This window comes from Taeniopygia guttata, chromosome 3 (genome assembly GCF_048771995.1).
Source record: "Taeniopygia guttata chromosome 3, bTaeGut7.mat, whole genome shotgun sequence".
NCBI lineage: Eukaryota > Metazoa > Chordata > Aves > Passeriformes > Estrildidae > Taeniopygia > Taeniopygia guttata.
This window is the reverse complement of record NC_133027.1, coordinates 25,614,101-25,638,427: the sequence shown is the minus strand read 5'-3', so window position 1 is coordinate 25,638,427 and position 24,327 is coordinate 25,614,101. Positions and strand designations below refer to the sequence as shown.

The following is a 24,327-nucleotide window of genomic DNA, read 5'->3' as shown; positions in this document are numbered from 1 at the left end:
ATCAGGTGACAACTGTATTTTGTGCTTTTGGGAGTTGTCCCGTGATAATGAATTTCTTTTCATAGGTATAAAAGCCTTTTATTGAAAAGTTTTGGAATACTTACAGGAATTATTCATGATAGGAAAAATTATACATCAGTGCTTGTCTGTTCATTGAGCAACAACTAATCTTGAAAACTCAGACTGAAAATGTTAGATGCACCTAAACATGTGAAGGCATCTCACACTACATAGTTTTGAAAATAATAATGTGAATTAAAATAAAAATATTTGTCTATAGAAAGGAAAAATTAGACACAATATCTGCAAAGTCTTTCCCTCAGTGAGCTCTGTTCATCTCTGCAGTAATCTGTCAAAAGAGCTGTTAAAAGCTCTCTTGGTTTCCTCTTTTTAAAAGTGAATAAGATATATCAGAAAAAAAGGACATTCAGTCCCTGTTTTTTTCCAGGGAGCTGGGATTAGCTGACCTAAAAGCTGCTGTCCTTCTCTTACTGCTGTGATTTAAAGAAGCAGCTGCAGAAACCTGCGCCTATGAGGACCCACTGGACAAATTAAGTCACAAAGATTGATCACATACTTATGTTACACAATTTTATGAAAAGCAAAGTGCTGCAGCTTAGATTGACATTAAAGATTTTGGAACAATATAGAGGGAAAGTTGTAGTAATTTTAAATGTTCCTATTTGGTAATAAAAGTTGAAAACCGAGCTGATATTATTTTGTTACTAACTACTACAATTTTCATTACACACCTAACATCACTGATACTTCCAAAGGGAGTAAAAAGAAATATTACTTGCGGTTGAAAAAGCCCAGGATGCTCCACAGTTTCGCTGATCCAAAGGATCGTGGATCCACTCAGGCCACTCATAAATGGCTGAAAAGATTGCAGGAAACTTTTCTTCTGGAAGTGACTTTCCCTAAAACAAAATGTAGAAGATCTGTATATGCTAAATTTCCTATTTTTATCATACATTTAACTGTAATTTTGTTTGTAATATTTTTAAGTTTTAGACTGAGGAAACCTAAAGCATTGGCCCCTATGACTTCCCAAGAAGTCCTGTGGTGGTTTCCCCATGTCTGGGTGCTGCAGACCCCTGAAAGCAGAAGGGTTCTGGCACTCTATTAGCTGAGCTGAAAAGCTGAGCCTCAGGACTGCCAACCTGAATAACCTGATCAGTTCTTCTCTGATTTTTATGTCAAACAATAATTCCCTATGAAATTTGCTAAGTGTGACCCAGCTGTCATTTTGGAAAGAAAAGCCCTCTGCTACAAATAGCAGTGAAGCTAGATACCTGTTACCCTGTTCTCATGGCTGTAGGTAGGAAATTTTAGTCACTGTGGGAGATGAATCAGTACAGTGTATCATTGATTTGTCATTTACATAGAGGCTATTCAATCTGAAGCAATTATTCCCTTTCCAGAATAAAAATCAGTGATTTTTCTTCTGCTTTACAATCTGATAGTGAATTCATGAAAATTCATCGTCTGCTCCCTAAAGCAATTTGGCCATCCGTTTCTGGCACCTTCATCTCTCAGCCTTAATTTATGTCCCCCTCCAAAGTTCTCCAAGCTTTGAACAAATATTTGCATATGCAAGAACCATCTGGTACAACTGCTAATAATCTGCTCTTTGTTCAACATATCAAAATCATTGACCCATTTTCTTTTTCTGTTGAACTTCATGGAATGATGGATTGTGCTGTGCAAGGAAATAGGAATGGCCACAGAAAATTGCAATATTAGACCATGCAATCAGTCTGTTTCAAAAAATCGTTTATTACCTCGGTTCCAGAAGAAAATACAATATACAAAATAAGATCATCTGTTCCTAAGCAAAATACTCACTGATGCTTTTTCTCATAAGCAAGCTGAAATTGTGAAGCACAACGGCTTCCATCCTGTTTAAATTCTGGGTACCCTTGCTAAAACATTTTTTTAAATTGTTTATGTGATTTATAATCATAAAAAATACCTTTTCCTAAGATGATTTCAACATTTGAGGCCAGTTCTTTCAAACTATTTTAGGACTCTTTGGAGAACCAAATATTAGCCCTTTGCCTGTATCAAGATCACTTTGTTGTGTACTGTGAAACAGCAGCACCTCCATCTAGCTTGTACACCTGGATTTGCCACAGAGAATCCCCAGCTGAGAAAAAGTGGGTGAGGAAAAAGGAAGCTTGTATCTCAGGTCTATATATGACATTAAGCTGGGGTACAAATCCAACAGGCAAATTGGTACAGTCTGTGTGTATTCCCAGACCCAGTGGTTCTAGGTTGAGTAGGTTAGATGCAGACTGCAAGTCCTGAATCCATGAAGGAACACTGCAAGCTGTTATGTCACTTCAATGATTTTGAAAGTCTCGCCTCCACCCATACATGGCCAATTTTTTTTTTTAATCCTTGTTAAAATATTAATCTCAGTGTTTTGATTAATCAGTGTCAAACACTGTTTTTTCAGAGTTTTATATACATGGGACTTGCAACATCAAATGACACTCAGGAAGCAGCAACTAGTTTAAATAATAACTTGACAAATTATCATTATGTTCATTATTAGTGAGTAAGCACTAGTGCAATATTTACTTTGAAGATGAAACATACAGGAGAAATCCCAGACAAATAAAATTTCTTTTATATGATGAGACTGTTCATTTCCAACTAGTAAAAAAGCAAAATTTGGCAAATGTTTAGCACAATTATCTGGGTAACGGCTGCTTAAAATGCTCATTACAATGCCTCATTACAAATGAGGCTGATGAGAAAAGCAAAATTCAAAATTCTAAATAGATCTCCAGTCTTAACAATTAATTACTTTATATATTCCTAACCCACTGTCAATGTATTTATTAGCCTCATATTGTAAATCCCAGAGCAAATTCCTCATTAACGCTCAGCCTTGCCATTTAGAAATACAGGACTGATCTGTAGCCAGAAATATTGGGGGTCTTTTTCTGGAAAATTTCTACCTTGATATTGAGAAGTGCTTCTAGTCTGTGGCAAATAGCAAGTCTAGACAACTGTTTCTCAATGTATGCTCCATGGACTAGCATCAGACAGCACAAGGCAATCAGCAAAATGAATGGTGAACTATTTTTAAACCTTTATATGTACTCTCTGCAGTGAAGTTAGCAGTCTGGCCAAAGCAGGAAGGTAAGAGGACATAAAAGAGCACTCGAATTTCAACAATGACTTCTTCAGAAAAGATGACCAATAAGAGAAAAGGCCAAAGACAACTGAATTTGCAAATGTGGAAAGAGCTTCCCTGAGGAAAAGCCTTTTTTTTTGTTTAATGTAGCAGAAAGATTCTGGACATCAATTGCTTTGTGAAGACCAAATGGGCACAAATGACCTTCAATTTGCAAGAGAAATTCAACTGCTGAGGGTTTTTACTGTGAAAAGCCATATACCAGTGGAACAGAAGGTGCACTTCGTCCACTTTCCAATTGTTTCTATGAGTTTCTTGATATTTAGAGAAAAAATGGTGCCTTATTATTGAATTATGTATTTCATCTTCTTGTAAGATGGCACTCAGGTGTGTACCTTGTTGCTGGTACCATGGCCAATGGTGCAGACCTCACCATTGCAATGTACCTCTTGCCAGGACTTGTGCTGACAGAGTACCGCCAAAAGTGCATCACAATGCTTTTAAAGGTGTTGCAATTATTCTTGTGCTACATGGAACTTCAAGAATGATTGCACTGTCTCCTGCAGTGAAAATACCTTCTCAGATGGAGGAGCTTCAGCTTTGTCAGCAGTCAAAGAGTTTTAGTGATGCATTTAGCTGTGGGTCTATACTCAGGTCTAGCCATACTGTGCAACAGAGGGTCCTCAGTTCAGATTTGGTTCTTGCTCCGTATCATTGCCTTTTGGGTGTTCTAATGTACCATCATGACAAACTTCCCTTCCAGACAAAAGGACCAACTTGTTGAATAGGTAAAGTCTTTTATTAAAAGCAGAACTTTTAGAAGCTCTATGAACAACTTCAGGAAGTTTGTGACTTCCCTAAGAATTTTGCAGCACCTGAGAAAGGCATATGGCAAGTATTATTTCATATTTTTAGCTCTTGTAAGTAGAAGGATTTCCTAGAATCCTGTGAAAGGTATGTGATTCCAGCAACATGTAAGGAAGTGTCATGATGACTAAATGCATGAATGTGCCAAGTTGGATTCCTGGAGAAAAATGCATTGAATCTCCTTGGGTGTCTGGCAGTGCCAAAGGGAGTTAGGTTGTGGCTCACAGATTTCGTAAAACAGCAGACACAGAAAATATGACTGAGAAATGTATCTGTGGAACAAAGGCTGTAAGAAGTGTAGCAGTGAAAGTAACTGCAGGAAGCTTAATAACAATAATTCAATAAGTTGGATATAATGCAGGACTACTGAGTAAACAGCTACTACAAACTGAATGGAGGAAAGGAAGAATCATAAAGAATTTCTTGAAACCTTCCCTGTCCTGTTTTCCTAGGTGGGGTTTGTCTCACCTAGCGAAATACCTAGCAATGGAAATGTCAATCTCTAGTCTGGGTACGTGACATCTTTTTTTTGCCTGGGCTAGATAAGCTTCACACTGTATCCCTCAAGGAAAATGTCAGTAACAGCAAATCAATCCAACTCTTTTGAGCCTCAGTGCAGTTCACTGGTAACTTAAGGCAGACACCTATTAATTGTTAGATTAAATTCTTTTATGCCATTGTCTTATTTTGACCTGCCATCTTCAAGTGAAATAAGCCTTCTTTGGCTGCAAAAAGTAGTCCAGAAAATCCTACAAGCCAAAATTCTAAAGATTAATTCCTGTCCACTTCTTGCTCTAGCAAACCTTCAGGGTGTAATTTTGATTGATTTGGCCAATTTGGGCCTGAGCCCAATGTCTTGACATGCTGGTGCAGGGAGCTGACATTGTGTGAAACCAAGAATGGTCTGAATCAAGCAAAAGGGTTAGGACTGCTCAAATTATTGCAGAGGCCATGCCCTCTTTCCCCAAAACCCATTCAAGTGGCAGCTCTGTACTCTGACACCACAGGGCCTTCTGTCATGTGGAAATTCTTCTGCCACAGATGCCCAAGGATTTTTAGCTATATATATGTACATATATCTATATATCTATATATATAGATATATATACAGCTTTGTAGATTTTTAATATACAGCTGTATAATTTCTCATGCTTTCTCACACTTCAGAATAGCAGATTACCCTTTCTCACACATTTATGCTACCTTACTGAAATTCTGTTTAAATAAATAGTCTTACTTTTAAGAAAAGCATTTCTAACAAGAACACTCTGTTTTGCACCAGCACTCAGGACATGACAAAATATGTAGCTGAGAACCCCTTGGAGAGACTCCAATGGCCAGGCCTAAAGATGGTTACCAGGGAAACTGATCTCCTATAGGATGCACCTGCTACATATATTAATTAGTTCCACTTAAAAAATTTGTGGAAATTCCATATAAGGCATGCACAGAGATATTTTGTGCACCTGAAGGCTTTATTAAAGAACTGCTCTTTATAATACACCTTTAATATTGTTTGGAAAATTTTGATTGTAGATACACCACAACACATAAACAAGCATCAAAAATCGACTGCTAATAGATAATGAAATGGCATCACTTGCCAGAGCTATATTGAAGGCAAAGATAAACACCTGTTATACTTAATGCTTTTGCAAACCTTGGATCTATCTATTTATACTTTCACTTCTAATTTCACTCTGGTGAGCTAGTTAGGTGGGGGATTTTTGGTCTGTGAATTCCATAAATTGTGTCCTCTAAGAAAGAAAAAAAATAACTGATCCAAAGCATTGGGAAAATCACTCTGGATTCAATAAACTGTATTTTTTTCTTAAATTGCTTAACCAACGTACATAACTGAAAGTATATTTGCTTTGATGCAGAACTAATTTCGGCATAAATAAATTATAGGAAATTTAATTTAGCTGTCTTTAAAATTGCCATGGCCAAGGGGTTTAGAAAGCTGGTAGTAGAGAACCATTTCATTTTTCAATGATTCCTATAATTTTGCTGTCCATTTGTTCAAAACCCAAAAAGAGCTTTCACAGCTTCAGTAAAAGATTGCTGTTTAGTCTCAGCTGTTCGCCTCAGTGAACTATGCCCAGATGTATTTTTCTGTGGTTACAGCTATGTGTGCAATGATTAGCAAGTGAAGCTAAATGGAATTAATACAGAGCCTTCTTAAGGAAGTGAACTACAATGATAAGTTAATATTGCTGCGGAGCTTCACAATGATTAGGATTTTCTTTTGCTCCTTCTTATTTGATTTCTGTCAATAGGGCCAGACATTCTATGACTTATAGAACTGTTCCAGGAACATCATATTCAACATGGAAACATTTAGTGACAAAACCCTGAACCATACTCTTATAACTTATATAATTTATATAATTGATTTTTTGCATGTGACAAAGTTATTTTAAAAAATTAACAAGTGTACATGACACTTACAGGAACTTCTCTCATATTCAGCAAAGAATGAGATGGAGGGAAGGTGCCCAGGCGCTTTTTGAAACCTTCTTCCACTGTCATTCCCCAGAACTGACTGTAGTTGTCAGCTTTCCATCTTCCTCACAGATGAAAGCCAAAAAGCAAGACCCAGGTTAGAGATAATATTCACATTAACACATTTCTCATTTAAGAGTACAACTAGGAAAAGCATTGAGAAATAAATTTTTGAAATTGCATTTCAAAAACTTGCATTCAATATGCATGAGAAAATATCTACTATGGGCTTTTCCACTGCAGATAAGTGCAGGATGGAGCAACACAGCAGAATATGAATAGTGGTGATTTGGGGCCAGCATCACATCAGCCTGCAGGACATGAACATGCAATACTTCAGAGCAGTACTGGCAAACTAGACACTCAGTCAAACCATTGCTGTTCTCTTGAAATTATGCTCAAAGCATGCTCCAGCCCAGATTCCCTCAGAGAACTAGCAGCCTTGTGTTGTGAGTTGCAGTGCATCTTCAAGCTCTGGTGCACCAGCAGAGAGATACTGTTGAACCCAGCAAAAAGCCCAGCTGACACCTTCTGCCTGAGTTTTATACCAATAACCACTGTGAGAGAAGGGCTCCCTGTGGCTCTCTAAGTATTCCCTTGCTACTCTCAGGTGGACTTGACTCAGATTGCAATGTTGATGTGCAAGCTATATGCACAACACAAAAAAAAAAAAAAAAAAAAAACAAAAAAAAAAAACAACACCCTTGCAGACATACTCATTTGGAACACACTGAAATTTGCTACTGGATAAGGGCTGAGTGACAGGGGAGAAGCATTCTCTTTACTCGTTCCTTTCTTGATTTTGTAAGAAGAACAAGGTGTGGGATTCATGCTGCCAAAAGAAGCCTCATTGCTCTTGGTCTCCCTGTGTCAGTGGAAAGCGCAAATACATGGAGAAGTTGAGTCGTATCTCGCCCATCACCCTGTGACAAATGTCATTGGCCACCAACAAGAGACAGGGTCAGGTTCCAGGGGCCTAACTTGGTTGTTTATCCTAATTCAGTTGCTTTAAATGTCATGAAGCACAAAATATTTCAGCACTGTTGACAGTTTGAAGCCTGGGCAGGCTTCATTGGTGAATTTGGCACCCCAGATCCTAGGGAGGCTGTCCCTGTATCTCTGTCTGTAGTCAGCCAGCAGGCTCCCAAGGCACAGATCCAGTACCGGGGTCCCTAATCTCTCCGCACTAGCCAGGGGAATGAGATTGTTAACAAGGAAAACACCACGCCCCCCAGGTTCTGATAACTGGATCCCCATTGCACCAATCTTCTCCACTTCCAGTGCTACCTAGAGTCCTGTTACATGGAACAGTGCTCTCAAGGGAGAAGAAAAAAATTACTTTAAATATCTATCCCAAGTAATAAACGCAGTGAAGAACAGGGAAGATGATGCAAATCTTGTTTTGAGAGAAAATAAATTGTTCTAAATTTGGAGAATATTTTAGATAGATGTTTACAGCAGATGTTCTCTTACCAGCATGAGATGTTCACTATCTTTCCTTTTAAAGCTTTATAATCTGCCAGTGATTTGGAAAATTTCACAAATGCATACTTACTGTCAAATTGCTGTAATGTATTTGGAGAAAGAAGGGGTGAGGAAGACTGCATACCTTGTTATTTGCACATACACAGAATGAGAAATACTGTGATGCATAGTAAAACTTTAAAATAAAAGGGTTCTCACCCAAAATCTCCAGAATTGATGTGCTGAATTAAGTCTTGGCGAACAAGACATACGTCTGTTGAACATTTCCAGAGACTGTTGAAACATTTGCTGAAAGGACAAGAATATCATTAAACAAAAATAAAAGAATTGTCAAAGGAAAAATATGCACTTTAACAGCAGAAGGCAGATGGAGGGAGAAAAAAGTGTGAACAATATAATTGTCACAGAGTGTTTATGAAAACATAGAGTCATTTCTTCCTACTTCACCGTCTAATGAGTTGGAACAAGGTGGGAAGGTTTACAGTTTGTGAGAAAGGTCAATATGAAACATTTTGCTTCCATTTTTGTGAGACCAAAGCAAAGAATGTAATGTTGATGTTGATGCTGAAAAAACGCGATATTTTGAGGAAGTTTTACTCTGGAAACTCAGAAAGGGTTTTGTGGCCCCAGACATCATGCTCCAAGGACCCTGGGCTAAAGTCAGCACAGTGGGAGCTCCAGCCTTATTTGGGTGGGGCTGGAGCCCTGGGATTCCAGTCACTCCAGGGTAGGGTTGGTTTTTGGAGAGGCAAAGCTCAGGCAGCCAATTGCCAGGGCTGACAGCAAAGCTCCCCTGTCTGCACTGTCTGCTTCTGTCCCAAGGCAGAGAAATGGGTGCTCAAACAATTCACCACTTTTCCACATAAATAACTCTAACTATAACTAACTATAACTATATGCTTTGCTTACAGGTTAATATAAGTTCTCATAACTCATTAAAAACAAAACAAAAAGAAAAAAAAAAAAAACACACCAAGGAGGAAGGATTACATAAAGTTTAATGATATTTGTTATATTTGTTTGATCTGTATTCAGGAAACCATTTCAATTCAGGTTTGACTGAGCAGGAACAGAATTAGGCCAGTGAGGAAGAGATTTGAATAGTCTAATATTCATATCTTGATTAGAAATTCCAGTTTCCCTCTTACTGTTCATTTAAGTTGACTGTAATCTACCTTCACAAAATCTTAATACTCAGCACTACTTTTGCAGCCATTTTGATTTGATTACATGTTTAATATGAATTTAAAGATGCTCTCTACCTTAATTCCTGTTTCATAACATATGCTAGATAAAATTAAATTTGCTGTTCTCTGAAACATTACCAGGAATTGCAGTTGTCTTTAATTATTGTTCCTTCTCCGTAATATCGGCCATCTTTATAACAACCTGCCAACATAACATATAGATGTGTGAAAATAAAATAATTCTTCAAGTGAATTACTGAAAACTCTTGCTACTATCGTATTAATTGGTTTTATGCAGTATGCTTGAAAGTCAGCAATACAGTTCAATTATTTAGTTGAAAGTCAGCAATACAGTTCAATTATTTAGTTGAAAGTCAGCAATACAGTTCCAGTTTCTTCCAAGTACTGAAGGCAGTTTAATGTATTTTATTTTTTTAGAAAATATATTATCATTCATAGCAAATAAATTCAGCATCATATTCAAAACACCCACTGAAGAATTACTATTTTACATCTAAGAGTACAGCCTCGTGAAGAGCTTGTGTTCTGTGTGCTGAACTGCAAACAGCAAGGTTATTACAAAGAGATTGTTAATTTTAAGAAGTCACAGTAATCTTTTGTAGATTTTAGAGTTTTGAAAAATTGGTACATTCTCTACATCTTTGGCCAGACTTGGTGTATTGATAATAAGAAGCTACAAGTTGAAATTTTCTTTACCAGCAGAGATTTGGCCTATCTACAAGCCAAGGGAGGGCCAGATGATTGAAAAACTTTTTTTTTTTTTTTTTTGCAATCTTTAGTACTAAAAATAATTAGACTTACAGTAGTCCTGGACGGACTTCCACTGCAAACTAACTAGTAAGAAACTAAAATATGCCACAAATCCTTGTTCTAAGCACATCCCTTCATTTAGTCCTGCACCTGAGCTATCACCAGAAACAGTGTCCCACATGAAACCTATGCTGAATCAAAAGCATTTGCAGAACACCTCAGGCCACTGTCATTCAGGACAACCTTCAGTTTTGCTGATGATTTTGTTTGTACTAATAGATACAAATATTTAGAGCTTCCTGTTCATCTCAATCTGTGAAACCCTATTGAAATTTTTCAGTTTACACAAATTTGGACCCAATGAGGTTATTTAAGAAGTTTCAAATAAAACAGAGATCCCGTCCAAGAGAAATACAATGAATGTTGATTGTCCTAATGTCCTAGAGACAAAGAAATAACAGCAAGTACAATCCTCACTCCAGTTTCATACCAAGTGTCTTTGTCCACTCTGTCTTTAGTCACATTTTCAGGATTCTAATCCTATGTAGCTTTTCCCTGTGATGCAATAAGGGCAGCTGAGCATGTTGTCGGCACTCACCCGCCACCGGAGGCGGCCAAGGCTGCTCGGCCCGTCTGGGCCCGGCGGGCCGGCCGCAGACATCCCAGTAGTCGGTGCAGCAGTCGACAGGCCCCGGGGAGCCCGAGGTGCAGAACTGGTCACAGTAACACACGGCTGCTCTGGACACAATGGTAAAGCTGCACTCGTCATCTCTCCCCGTGCAACAGCCTCGGATCCTGCAGGAACTTCCCTGATGCAGGCTCCTTTTCATCCTGTTCCACTTAGCAGAACCACTCTCTTTTACGGAGTAAAGTCCTTCGGGGAAATTTCTTCTAGATTCAAGATGTTTTGCCACTGAAACTTCACTGGCAATGCAATATAAGAGCAATATCTGAATTCTGTGCCACATTCTTGTGTCCCTGGAAGCCTTTTTTGAGGTTCGTTGTCCTTCGCTTTCTCAGGAAATGTTCATTTACTCTAGATGTAGTACCTCCAGTTAGCAATCAGAAAGAAATTTGAACAGAAAGCTGCACACTACAGTTTTCCAGGAAGATTATGCATATGTTAATTATTAATCAGGTATGTTGTAAAGTGATTTATTTGTCCAAGATACAGAGGTACTGGAAACAGAGCCACAGCTATGTATTCAACATTATGAAACTTTGGTGTGATCTCTTGCAAGTGAGAAAGTTTATAGCAAAGTTTCAGCATATACAAAATATACATGATCCAGTATTTTAGTTCTGTACTTCAGACTTCTAAAATCAAAACAATGTGAGGAATGGGTACATGGTGCCAAAGGAAGCTCTCTTTCTTTTTGTGTACCTATAATCAGCATGTTTTCCACATGATTAGAAAACCTTTAACATTTAGATTGTATCTCATCAAAATTTTCCTATCTGATAAGCAAGGTGACATCACTGCAGTAAACCTATTCTGCATCCCCCATTTCAATTTTATTTCCAGTGATCTATCTTAGCCTTATATGCTTCACTTTTTTCACTTGTTTTACTATGGGCAAATTCAGAAAAAAAAAACAGGTGATATTCAGTAAAAACCATTACTCAACAGTATTCTTCTAAGGTTGTGATTTCTGTAGTCGAAATGAACTTGGCAGTCATTCTAATGAACATCATAAAACCCACTCATAAGAGCATAGGTGCTCATTCCTATTTAAAAAGTAAATAGCGGTATTAATATATTCACAAAAAAAAAATTTAAAAATCAGATATCAAGGATAAGTCTAACAGCCTTTCCTACTTGATCTGTAATCTCCAGGTTTTTGAACAGAGAGCTTAAATAAATATACATGGTACTCCTGCTAGAAAAAGATCCAGAAAAAATTACCAAAGAACTTTGACGTTCTACCAGAGATAGTACATAAGGCTTAATTGGAATAAAATCCCTACACACAATTTAAGATCTGAACAAGACAGTTTAGGTCTCCAAAGCTGAACAAGCAGAGGTAAAAACCAATCATCCTTCTGTCTCCATTTCTTAGTAAGTGAGAGGAACCTAGAGAAGTTGATGGTAGGTTGCTTTCTAGGGAATTAAGGGATTTTTTCCCTTTGTGACTTCAGCTGGACTGCTTGGGAAGGCACTACATCGAAGGGCAGCTACTTTTGAAAGCACAGCCAGTGTGGATGTATTGCCATGAATGGTAGTGACATTAAGAGGAAAAATGTGTGTACGTTTATATATTTTGGCTTGTAATCCAAATACTGAAATCTTCAATACAATTTCTTGGCAGCAGTGTTTTTATTGGACCTGCCTACTTCACTGTCCTTGTCACAGCCAAGGAGCTGCAGATGAGAGAAAATTACCTCTGAGCACACAATTTTATTTTTCTGTCTTGCAGGCAATCTTCTGTGCAAAAGATAACAGAAAGGCCAAGGTCAGCAACAGGCAATTAATGTCCATCACATTAAAGGTACATAAATCTTAACCTTCAAATTTGCTCTGCATTTTTTTGTTTATTTGTTTTTGTTTTGTTCATAGTAGAAGAATTTGGACAACCTTAATTCTGTCACTGACTGCAATGATGCAACAAATATAAGGGAGATGAGAAAGGATATATTCATGGCAAAAGTGAAGTGCTCTTTGGAAATGATAATTCATTTCTTTTCCTTACATCTGTGCAGTTCTGTCAGCTCCAAGAAAATGACCTCTGATTTGCACTGCCATTAGAAAAATTCAAATGTCCTTTATACAAATCATGAGAAATACTTTTATCCAGTTATCTCCTTGCTCTGGAAGCATAAGAAAGAATATGTGGTAAAGGCCTGTCAGATTAAATGAACAAGCATATCTCTTTTTAACTTTAAAGACCTGCTGGTGATAAACCAGAGGCAAGGGATTTGCTTGGAAATAATTTCAGCTCATTTACACAGGAGTTAGATTTCTTTTAAAGGAACACAAAAATCAACTTGTGTTCTAAGCACCTTTGTTTTGCAACAAAGTTGATATAACCCATTTTTCCCACTTGATGGCTTCTGTTCAAACCTTAAAAAAACCCACAAAACTATTCCATTGTGCTTCATCAAATAGATTTTTTTTTTTTTTTTTTTTTAGTATTTTCCTCTGTAAGCCAAACAGTTCTGTCTTCACTATGTGGAAGCATGCATTGAATTATCTGTAATAATTTAGAAACAGCTGGAAGTGATCCTTTGTTGAAGATTAGCTTGTTCCAAGCATAACAGTACTGGTTCTAGTTGGCACAGATAAGTGCAAAAATGTTTGTCTGGCTTCTCTGTCAGTAGTTCTTGATGTTTACGCTTGAGCTTCAGGAAACACCACACATTTGGCAGAAATTCAAATATTAATAACACTGAATGATTGATAGAGTAACAAATAATTAAAAAAAAAAAAAGTTAAAATGTCCGAGAATCTCTTTACAGCTGCACCAGGATTGTTTCACAGCTTTTCTTTCAAAAGCTGTCCTACTTTGTCTGACTGAGCCTACCGGGCATCATAAAAATCTCATCACCTTCAGAGAAGGGTAGGATAGCAGTGGCTGGAAAGACTCCTGGTGCTGAAGGTGACTCCCAGGTTGGAAAGCTGAATCCACCCCATCAGACAACCATGACACCTTCCCTTCTCCTGACTGCCACCAGCAGGCTGGAGTCAAGCCTTGTGCAGAGGGAATTGCAGTACTGTGACCTTATGCCAGGAAAATGAAGGGACACTCAGCCAGTTAAGGAAGAAATTACAATGCCAGACTCTCATTTGCCAGGAGGCACAACTCAATGCATAAGAGAATCCATGTCATCACTTACCTCCAGTTTAAACTCTGCAATGATACCATCCATCCCCTTCATTGAATTCAAATGGAAATTTAACTGGTGACTCCTAGTCCAGAATTGTGGTAGATAGGGACAGGCGGAGCGGAAGATCACCGGGATGTCACGGAAAGACAGACCCCTTCCCCCCTCTCTCTTCCCCACTTATCTAGTTAACCCCAAGAGTCCCAGAAGAATGTAGCCACACCTGTTCTGGTAAATTTCCACTACCCACTGTCCCTGAAACCCCCAGCCCCCCTCTGACGTAGCAAAGACCCCTAGACCTATTTAAACCCATGAGATAAGATAATAAACGCTTTCGACCGTCCACCAAATTGGTGCCAGCGTGTGTCGTTAGTCCGAGTAGCCCGGGTGAAGCCGGGCTGCCGTGCTGTCTTCTTGTAACCAGGTCGCCGTTGTCTTTTATAAAGGCAACATCTGGTGCCGAAACCCGGGAGAAAAGAAGAAAAATTTGCCCGGCTGACGGGTTTCACCTGGACAGAAGCAGCGGCCAGGACGGTCGAACCGTACCCAGGCGTAGGGGAGACGTCCCCGGACCCGCGAGCGTCATAGACAGCGTTGCATGGGTCGTAAGTATGAGGCAATGGAATATCGCGTTTAAGCTCAGGAACTTTTATCTTGCTATAGCAAGGCTGCCTGAGCTTGGAGCAGCCGAATGCTCAGTGGATGCTATGCATCCGGGGATATGGGAACAGTATACAGCCACGCTAGCCGGAGAGGCAAAATCCTCAGGCGAAAGCGTTACGGCACGGGGCAAGGTAAAAGAAACCCCGCGCAAAGCAATAGAAAAACAAAAGACGCAGAATGCAGCGCGCACGTGTTTATTAGTCAAACCCGAGCTCGGGGGGGGGGCGAAAGCGCAGACCGTCCCTGAGGAGGGTCCACCCGGGACCGGAGACCCGAGAGGGATCAGCGCGACAACCCCTTCCCCGGATCAGAGCGCAGCCCGGCCCCGCCGCGGAGCTGAGCCCAGCCCAGCCCGGCAGAAGCAGCGCTGCCGCCGGAGCGGCACGTTTCAAGCGGCGCGGCCCCGATCCCGCCGGAGCGCGCTCCGAGCAGCGCGACTCCGCTCCCGCCGGAACCCAAGCCCGCCCGCGGCTCCGTGCAGCTTCCCCGCCGGCGCGCCGAGCGGAGCAGCGCCGAACCCCGCCGCAGAAGACCCCCGGGACACCCCCGCCGCGAAAAACCCCCGCGAAAACCCCGCCGCAGAAAAACCCCGAGAAGCCGCCGCTTCCCAATCCGTCCCGCCGCCGCCGCCGGTCAGAGATCCGCGGTCAAAGGCGCAGCCGCGCGCGGGGCGCTCTTGGCGAGAGCCGGCGGGACAGACCGGAGTCGCAAGGGCCGCGGCTCGGGGAAAATCCCCGGCCGCCCGGCCACGCGGTCGCTTTGAAAATGGCGCCGAATGCCGCGGAGGGGGGCGGAGCCCGAGCGGTCCCGGCGCGAAAACTCGAACACCGCGCGACTTCAAGTGCGCGCGCGCGCGGGAGAAAGGGGCGGAGGGCAGCTCGGAGCACAGAGCCAATCAGCGGCCGCGCCGGGAGCTGCCACCATATAAGGCAAAAACCACCCCCCGCAGGGGGCGCGGCGAGCCGGGGGGGCGGGAACGGCGCCTCCCCCGCGGGGAGGAGCGAGCCCGGGGCCGAACAAAACAGCGCGGAGCCCCGGAAGTGCCCTGGCATTTGACTTCCGCCGCAGAGCCTGGCAACAACTCTGCTGGCTCCGAAGAGCCGGCGGAAGCTGACCGGAACCCCAAAACAAAAGATACAGAACCAGCACAGTTTAAAACAAAACCAAATAGAGTTCTAAGCCGCACCGAAAAGCAGTCACAATACCCCTTAGAACTGCGAGAAAAAACGGCGTCTCGCCAAGGAATACGGGTCCTAGCCCCGGACACACGGGGGTGGGGGGGGGTGGGGGGGGGGGGGAGTGGCGCGCGCGGGCGAACCCAGCCCCCTCCCACCGCAAATAACGGCGCGTGTGCCGCAGAGTCAGCAAGAGACGCCCCCGATACGGGACCCCGGGGTAGCCCTGGCTATGAAAGTGGGGAGAAAGCCCCCGGGGATGTAGGGGACGTGCTGCCTCTGTGGCAGTCGGAACCCCCATGTGGTGAGACCATGAGAGCCACTGCTGCACACCACTGCTACCAACTGAACCTGACCCTCAAAACAAAACTAATGAGAAGCTATGAGTTCTGTTTGCAGGGCACGCTTGTGAACCATCCCAGTGACACACACACCCCTGCTTCAGAAAGAGATGACAGACCACCAAACTGCCAAACAACACCTAAGAATCCCACGGTGGTGAGATCCAAACATGCACAGTGTCTTTCTTCATGCAGCCCTATTAATTTTACTATGATATTAAACCCCCTTTTCTACGAAAGCAATGCTTTAAATACCCCCTTCAATTACTCCACAGCCAATATCCCCCACCAGTGCAAGTGAAACACTCCCCACAAAAGACCAATAAGTAAATAATCCCATCCACATTTAAAATGTAAATTTGCCAAAAACCCAGAGTAAATCCTTATATGTTCCTTGCCAAGTTTAATAACTCTATCAATTTCTGTGCTCAAATTCTAATTGTTTCTAAGGTCCTGCATCACTCAGACGAAAAAATATACCATCTTCTCGAAGAACCTAACAAACTCTACAAAAAGAAAATCATCACAAGTATAACTATCGCGATGCTGCTCGGCCTGGGAGCAGCTGGCACCGCCACGGGTGTCTCAGCCATCGCAACCCAGCAACACGAACTCTCCCAGCTGCAAATGACCATCGACGAAGACCTGCAGAGGATCGAGAAATCCATCTCCTATCTAAAGAAATCAGTCTCTTCGCTTTCAGAAGTAGTTTTACAAAATAAGCGAGGACTTGACCTTTTGTTTATGCAGCAGGGGGGATTGTGTGCGGCGTTGAAGGAGGAATGCTGCTTTTATGCAGATCATACAGGAGTCGTTAAAGACTCCATGGCAGAACTCCGAGACAGACTGGCTCAGAGAAAGAGAGACAGGGAGACCCAGCAGAGCTGGTTTGAATCCTGGTTCAATCAATCACCTTGGCTCACCACTTTAATTTCCGCCCTGGTAGGTCCACTGGCAATACTGCTTTTGGCTATTACCATAGGACCATGCCTGCTGAACAAACTAGTCTCGTTTGTTCAAGCCTGTCTGGAAAGGGCAAACATTCTGTTCATAGGCCACCAACAAATGCTATAAACCAAAAAAACTGCAAACACAGTCAGTAGCTAAAGCCTTCAGCACCTGCCTTAAAAAATCTACCCTAATCTACTAAACCACCCTTTCCTTAACAAGTTACAAGTCTGTACCTCACTCCAATGCCTCTATCTACAACTACCTCATTTTATATGTGATAAGGAGGGGGGAGATGTGGTAGATAGGGACAGGCGGAGCGGAAGATCACCGGGATGTCACGGAAAGACAGACCCCTTCCCCCCTCTCTCTTCCCCACTTATCTAGTTAACCCCAAGAGTCCCAGAAGAATGTAGCCACACCTGTTCTGGTAAATTTCCACTACCCACTGTCCCTGAAACCCCCAGCCCCCCTCTGACGTAGCAAAGACCCCTAGACCTATTTAAACCCATGAGATAAGATAATAAACGCTTTCGACCGTCCACCAAATTGGTGCCAGCGTGTGTCGTTAGTCCGAGTAGCCCGGGTGAAGCCGGGCTGCCGTGCTGTCTTCTTGTAACCAGGTCGCCGTTGTCTTTTATAAAGGCAACAAGAATGCACCACTGATTTCTAGTGGCCACAATACTTAATGTTTATTACTCTTTTTTATTAATGGCTGCAATGCAGTGAAAGTTTTCTAGGCAAAATTACTTCAAGTATTATCCCACAATGGGATACCTTGTACTAATGGCAGAATAGGATTCATCCTCCCAAATTGTGAATGACAAGCTCCTAGATGTGTTTATGCAGAGACAAGCTGTGTGTTAAAGTGATTTTCTCATTGTTGATTGAGTCTTTGTGTGCAGGCATAGGAATGGGGGGGCCTTCACCCTGTTTGTCACAAGCCTGGCAGCTCTCTACTGTGGGTTGTTGGTGTGGTAGCAAGCAGTGCCACTTTTCATTCAGAAATTCAGGGCTGCCTATCTCAAGTCTTATGATGTTAATGCAAGTTACATGTAACTCAGAATAATGGTCACTTTTGTGACAAATTTCATCAGATGTCTGAGTCCTGTACAGTGTGGTTTGTTATTCACAGTCTCTGGCACCAGTTCTTCAAATTCAACAGACATTTGAATCAACAGATTTAGGGCCAGAGGTAGAGGAAGAGCAACTGACCCAAATTGTGCATGCCAAATTGTGCACACACAGAGATGCACACACACAAATGCCCAAGAGTTCAGAGTCAACAACCGCAGGTAAAAGGAAATTACTTTACAGGTGTTACAAACATTACATGGTTGATGATGATGATGATGATGATGATGATGATTATGATTATTATTATTACTATTATTATTAGGTTGTTATGGCCTCACAGCCATTTTGTGCTCTACCCACCGCAGTAATTGACCATGAATATTTTCTGTGCCAGCTGCATCACTTGGTCAGCCCTGAGGAAGCTGGTGCCATATCATTCTTGCCAGCCATGCTCTTGCGCTGTGTCAAGGCCAGCCCACTCTGGGCTCAGTGCAGTGAAGCCTGTGAAGAGTGGGGAGCCCTGTGCATGAACCAGCACAGTGTCCATGTAGCAATCAAATTGCAGGGGCTCTCCTAAATGGTGTTTCACTAGGACCTACAGAACAGGTAGCAGAAGTCATTGTGGCTCATACCTGAATAGGAACCTCTCAAGAAACACAATCAGATGCAGAAATTTTGCCGTCCCCATACAGGGTGGACCACATGCCACTTTCACTATGCCATCAGTGCAGACTATTGCTGCAGCAGTGCATTGCAATGGGGTTCATCATATCCAGGGAGGGTGCAGCTGCCAGCGCTGGGCATGGGAACAAACAAGACGGGCAACATATTAACCCGTGCATGGCTGCATTTAGCTTCAGAGATGTAATGTTTACTGTGAATTTGCCAATCCCAAACCTCATCAACCAGTCAGAGATGAAGGAGACAAGCATTGTACTGTATTTCACTGACAGTATGAGCTCCCAGAAAGTATTGTGCTGGTGTTGCAAGGTGTTGAGTTGTGTTTGGCTTGTTCCTATTCTCCCCCTAAGTTTGTGATTTCGCCCTAAATTGACTCCTCTCCCCAATGTCAATCTGATGCCCATTCTTCCCATTCCGCTGGAAATTCCCTGTCAGTCCTCCCGGGAACCTCGTCTGTCACCCAGTCCTCTATCCCTTTTCTCTAAAAGCTTCTGGGAGAGGTGTGGAGTGGTTGGACCAGAGCCAGGCACCCCTCCCATTAAGCCTTGTGAAAGGCTGCCTCAGTTATTTCCCGGTCCCCTCCCTTTTGTTCCCCTATTGGTGAATGACTGAACTCCTCCCTTGTTACCAGCCCTGAATAAAAGATACTGCTCTCACTGTCTCGAGTCTCTCTGGAGCTGTATCCTCTGCCGCTGGGAGCTCCTTGTAGCTACCAGTAAAGCTTTGCGTTAAATATCCTCTGGAACATCCACTCCTTTCCTTCACCATTGTCACCAGCATCCTCCCGGGAAAGGGTTAATGCCCTTAGCCACCCTTCTGCACTTCCAAGCGCAGGAGAGTGTCCCCTGCAGTCTGTGGTGTCAGAGCTAGCAGGGAAGGCAGCGCGGCTGCCAAGTGGAAGTTCTGTGTACACTGGTGTTCATCTCAATTGTGTGCTCCTATCTGATCCCACCAGTAAACCTTAGAATCGTAGGATCATTAATTTTGGAAAAGACATTTAAGATCACTGAGTCTATCGCTGTGTTCTCCACTAAACCATGTCTCCAAATGTTACATCCACACGCCTATTGAATGTACCTGGCATGGTGAATCCACCACTAACCTCAGCAGCCTATTTCAATGCTTGACCATCCTTTGAGTGAAGAAATGTTTTCTTAACGCCCAACCTAAACCTCCTCTGGCACAAACTGAGGCCATTCTTATGCTATCACTTGCTACTTGGAAGAAGAGACTGATTGCCCACCTGGCCACAAACTCCTTTGAGGTATTCATAGAGAGTGATAAGGCCTCCCCTGAGCCTCCTTTTCTCCAGGCTAAACACCCCCAGCTCCCTCAGCTGCTTCTAGTAAGACTGTATCATAATCCTTTTAACAGGCTGATCCTCAGTGTTGCCTAGCTGCCACTTTCTGATTCTCTGCTTTCAATGATTTTTTTATACTTTAAGGTAAAGATTTTTTTTTTCATTTTCTATCCCTGAGTTGCTACTCTTACCAACCTAACAAAATCCTTCTTTCTGTGCTTTTACTTTTCTCATTTTGCACAGCTTTAGCTTGTGAACTCCCTGAGATTTAAGCTATTTTCTCATTAAAAATTAGTCCAGATCACAGATCTGTGCCATACCAAACCAGGTTTTGGATGCCAGCCAGTTGAACCTTGGGACCAAGGGCTGTCCTTATTCTGATGCAGCATCCAGATTTTCTCAAGTATGTCACTGTCCAAATACACCTATTGTGCTGGACATATTTCCCTTCTGACCACTTGGGCCAACTTTAGTAAGTCATTTTCTTGATAGCTTGAGTTGTAGCAAATAGCAACAAAAGAAACATCACAAGCATGTACAGAGGGGGGTGAACGTGGCATGTCAGACTGCAGGAGAAGTTGAGGCAAAAAGAGAATCATAAACTCTCACTAAAGATATGCAGCCATTGTGATCCTGTTGGGAATGGATATTTTACCGAAAATCATTGCTAAAATCAGGGTAAAGGCATCAGAACCTAGACTAAATATATTACACTATTGAATAAGCAGTATCCATTAATCTTCTAGTACTACAGAAACAGCAATCACTTTTCATGTTATTTTGCTGTTTGTAATCTCTCCTTAAATATTTTTTTTTCATAATACTTTTTCCATTTGTTTACCATGACAGAATTTCTAGAAATTAAAACCCCTTTTTGCATTCACAGATGGAAGCTTTTTTAACAGAGAGGGAAACTCTTTCTTAAAGTGCACAGAGACGAAAAAAATCACAAACCCAGAGGTAAACAAAAGGATTTCTCCTTTTTCCTTCCTCTAATCCCAGTAGCTCTTTCTCCTGCTTGTGTTTCTCTCACCTATGGGGTTCAGTCTATCTCATGGGTTAATTTAAGCTTAAACATAAGCCATGTGAACAATTGTCTCAGCTAGACATGCTAGAGTGGATTTGGGCTCTACTAAAATGAAATTCAAGATGAAAAGAAATTGGGTATTGGAACAAATTCATAACAAAACAAATGCCTTGACAAAAATGAGCAGGAAAGCAGACTAAGGTTTTGAGAATCACACAGATCACAAGTCTTTAAATATTAATTTTCCCACTTCAGTGCTTTACTGAAACCAAGAAATATTTCCTTAGTGGGTAGATCTATTACATCTTCTACAGTATTTTTAACACATTTATAGTTATAGATGTTTTTATATGTATGATTTTTTTTTAATTTTGCTATAGTTTTTATTCTTTTTGTGTGAATTTCTGTCCCCTCTTGAACCTACTGAAATGCTTTTTCAGTTTTTTCTACCACCTGGTTAATAGGTATGCTATTCACAAAATCTTCACAAGTTAGCTTGTTGTTTTTCTATTGAGAAATAAACTAATACAAAAAACCACCACCCTTAAATGTGTAGCAATCTTTCCACAAGAGTCTTAAAAATTTATATATTACCTATAGAGAGAAAGACTCACTGATTGCTGACCTTTTCTTCTGTTTTCACAGCTAGAGAATCCAAGAGCTTAAAAGCAGGCTGGATTAAAGTTCCACCAGCCCCAATAGGGCAAAAAGCTGAGTAGACTATGGACTATTCACTTAAGCTGGGTTTAATTTTAATGTTTTTCCTTATGGCAGTGTTTCATAACATAGGTCATCACATTAATTTTAATGAAAACAACAGGGATTCTCATTAAATTATCAGTCTTTATCACAGTTCATCATGAGAAAATGCTCCTGCACTCCGGGACAGAGCTGTGATGCAAAGGTCCTGAGCATGTTGTCAGAGTCACCACGGGGGTGACTTGTGGTTCAAAGGACCAAGACACTGGGGAGAACTCATGCAAGCATAGACAAGCAGCTTCCTTACACTTTCATAATGCACTTTGAAAGCAAAATCTTTTAAGATCCAGGCCTGTACAACATCATGTGGAAGCAGCATAAGATCAAAAACCCAGCAGCATAAACTGGAAAGTGGCATTTCTTTCTGGTATGCCAGGAGCGCTGACAGTAATTCTGCCGGCACTCAGCCCCTGGCAGGGTCGAAGGGGCTGTGAATATTGCATGGCAGGGGGGAATCGCTGTGCATGGTCACTGCTGACTGCTGTGGGTGCTGACACCAACGTGAATAATCCCTGGACTACTTCACAAAATACACGTGTCTTTGTGGTGGCAAAATGTGACCAAGTTTAAGCACACAGGAGAATTCCTTTCCCAGCAATGCTGGCATTTGCTCTCAGCTATTCGAAACCCATGAAGCCAAATTTATAGGAGTAAAAAACAAGAATCACAAAAAACCACTTTGCAACAAAAATACAGCTTTATTTAATTTCAACATTTATATTATTTCTAAAGAAAATACATTGTGTTATATTGGGCATCTTTTAAATCAGCAAGCATTTTAAGAAATGGCATAATCATGTGTGTATTTCTGGGGTTAATTATGCTAGTACATAAGATTATTTCTTGAAAGAATATTTGATTGTTATTACTGCCTTGCAACTAGCATACCTGAAGCAATATTTTAAATGGTGCTTTAAATAAGACTGGTGCTGTGGATTCCTTCTTAATATAGAAACAGGCTTCAAAATTCAGTTTTAGCTCTTGATCCTAATTTGATTCTGCAAAATAAGGATTTTTTCATGAACACAATTTGTCAAAAATACAGATTAGTAAGATGCATAACACACACTGAGGTCACTTAATTTTCTTAATTTATTCAACCTGATGATCTGGCTAACAAATAGAACTCATAGTTTCACAGAAAAAAAACTCAACCTAAAAGATATATTCAGCCATCTCCTTTCTCCTATAGTTGTGGGAGAAGATGAGAGCTGGCAGATCAGATTTATCTTGTGAGAAACTTGCCTGTCTTTGCAGCAGCCTGAGGCAAACTGCTTTTCAGACTTATATTCACAAAGCTGTAACTATTCAAATTCAAACTAAATCTCTCTCCCCGAAATTTAGACCCATTTCTTTTTCTCCTACTCATACGAAAGATGGAAAAGTGACTAATATCCCTTTTATAATAGTCAATTATGAAGATAGAAACTGCTGTGCCTCTACTCTGTCCTTATTTCTTATCTTCTGTGAGAAGCCACTGAAGCCTTTGCATCTTTTCTAAATCTCCCATTTGTTTCCCACATCCTATGCCAGTGATTTTACACTAATAGTGGGAAAAAAAGCAATTATCTTCATCATATTATAAGCATTCCTTTCAACATCTCCCTGAAAGCATCACCGATTCTACTCAGACTCAGATTTTCCTCCCCTATTATCCTCAGGTTCTCACCTGAAGTATTATTTTCATTCTTTTTCTGTCTGTACCCTTCATATTTCTTTGTATTTTTCTTCAATCAATTGTATCATATTTATTTCAAGCCATTCTTTTAATGTAAGTGAATTTTTCTGAATTAAAATCCTGGCTTCCATGCTGCTTGCAGATCCTCCCAAGTGGGCATTATCTGTTAATTGGGTAAGGCTATTGTCCATGTCATTGAGAAAGTAATTAATAGCAAAGTTTTGTAGTGCTAAAGCGCGAAGACAACATTCTGGAAGTCACTGAGATGTCCTCCCACTCAGGCAGCAAATAACTCTTCTCAGAGATCTGCTTTCCAATCAAGTACCTATCTACCTTATGTGAATTTCATTTAGGCCATATCTGCTTTGCTTGCTTAGGGATGTCATGTGAGACTACACTGAAGATGTGTATAAAACAAACCCTTGTATCTGCTTTGCTGTCACAGAAGGAAATGAGATCAACTTGATAGGATTTGTTTCTGATGTGTCCCTGTGCAAATAATCTTATCTTCTTACCATTCTCTAGATGTTTAATACTTTGTTCCAGTGTCTTGGAAATGCTGTTAGGACTGAATTTTCTGTGATTCTTTAGATTTTCCTTTCCTCTTTTACTTAGATAGAACATTGTGTTTACCATTCTCCAGTTTTCTGGGAATTTACTCCTGCTAATCAGTGTTTGACAAATTGCTTAGGTTAAGTATTGTAAGGGTAAATTTCATTAGGCTGTTCCATCCTGAATACTCCAATTTACCTCAGTATTCGTTCAGGTGTTATTTTCCATTTCTCTCCATGGCCCTACTCTCAAATTCTTAATAATAATTGAAATAAACTTCTAGTCATAATTATTTTTTTTTTTTTTTGTGAAGACTGAAACAAGGAAGGAAGAAAAAAAGG

At 41.1% G+C, this 24,327-nt stretch overlaps 2 protein-coding genes across 12 annotated transcripts in view; both read right to left on the bottom strand.

Moving 5' to 3' along the window:
- The window catches only part of TINAG (tubulointerstitial nephritis antigen), a 78,511-nt gene extending 67,461 nt beyond the window's left edge, over positions 1-11,050 (bottom strand). The window contains exons 1-5 of one of the 2 annotated variants that reach the window (XM_002193189.6): positions 10,562-11,050; positions 9,331-9,394; positions 8,204-8,293; positions 6,467-6,581; positions 797-920 (exon numbers count right to left, since the gene is read on the bottom strand). In XM_002193189.6, the coding sequence (XP_002193225.5) occupies positions 797-920; positions 6,467-6,581; positions 8,204-8,293; positions 9,331-9,394; positions 10,562-10,931 (763 nt within the window). In that variant the 5' untranslated portion in view covers positions 10,932-11,050. Of the gene's footprint in view, positions 1-796; positions 921-6,466; positions 6,582-8,203; positions 8,294-9,330; positions 10,450-10,561 lie in introns of those variants that run through there. The other variant, XM_072926453.1, reaches the window with a different exon arrangement.
- An 11,384-nt stretch (positions 11,051-22,434) lies between these two features.
- The window catches only part of MLIP (muscular LMNA interacting protein), a 133,241-nt gene continuing 131,348 nt past the window's right edge, over positions 22,435-24,327 (bottom strand). For all 10 annotated transcript variants that reach the window (XM_072926449.1, XM_030267353.4, XM_030267354.4 and 7 more), the window contains one exon: positions 22,435-22,754. The gene's annotated coding sequence lies outside the window, so the exon portion shown is untranslated. The remainder of the gene's footprint in view (positions 22,755-24,327) is intronic.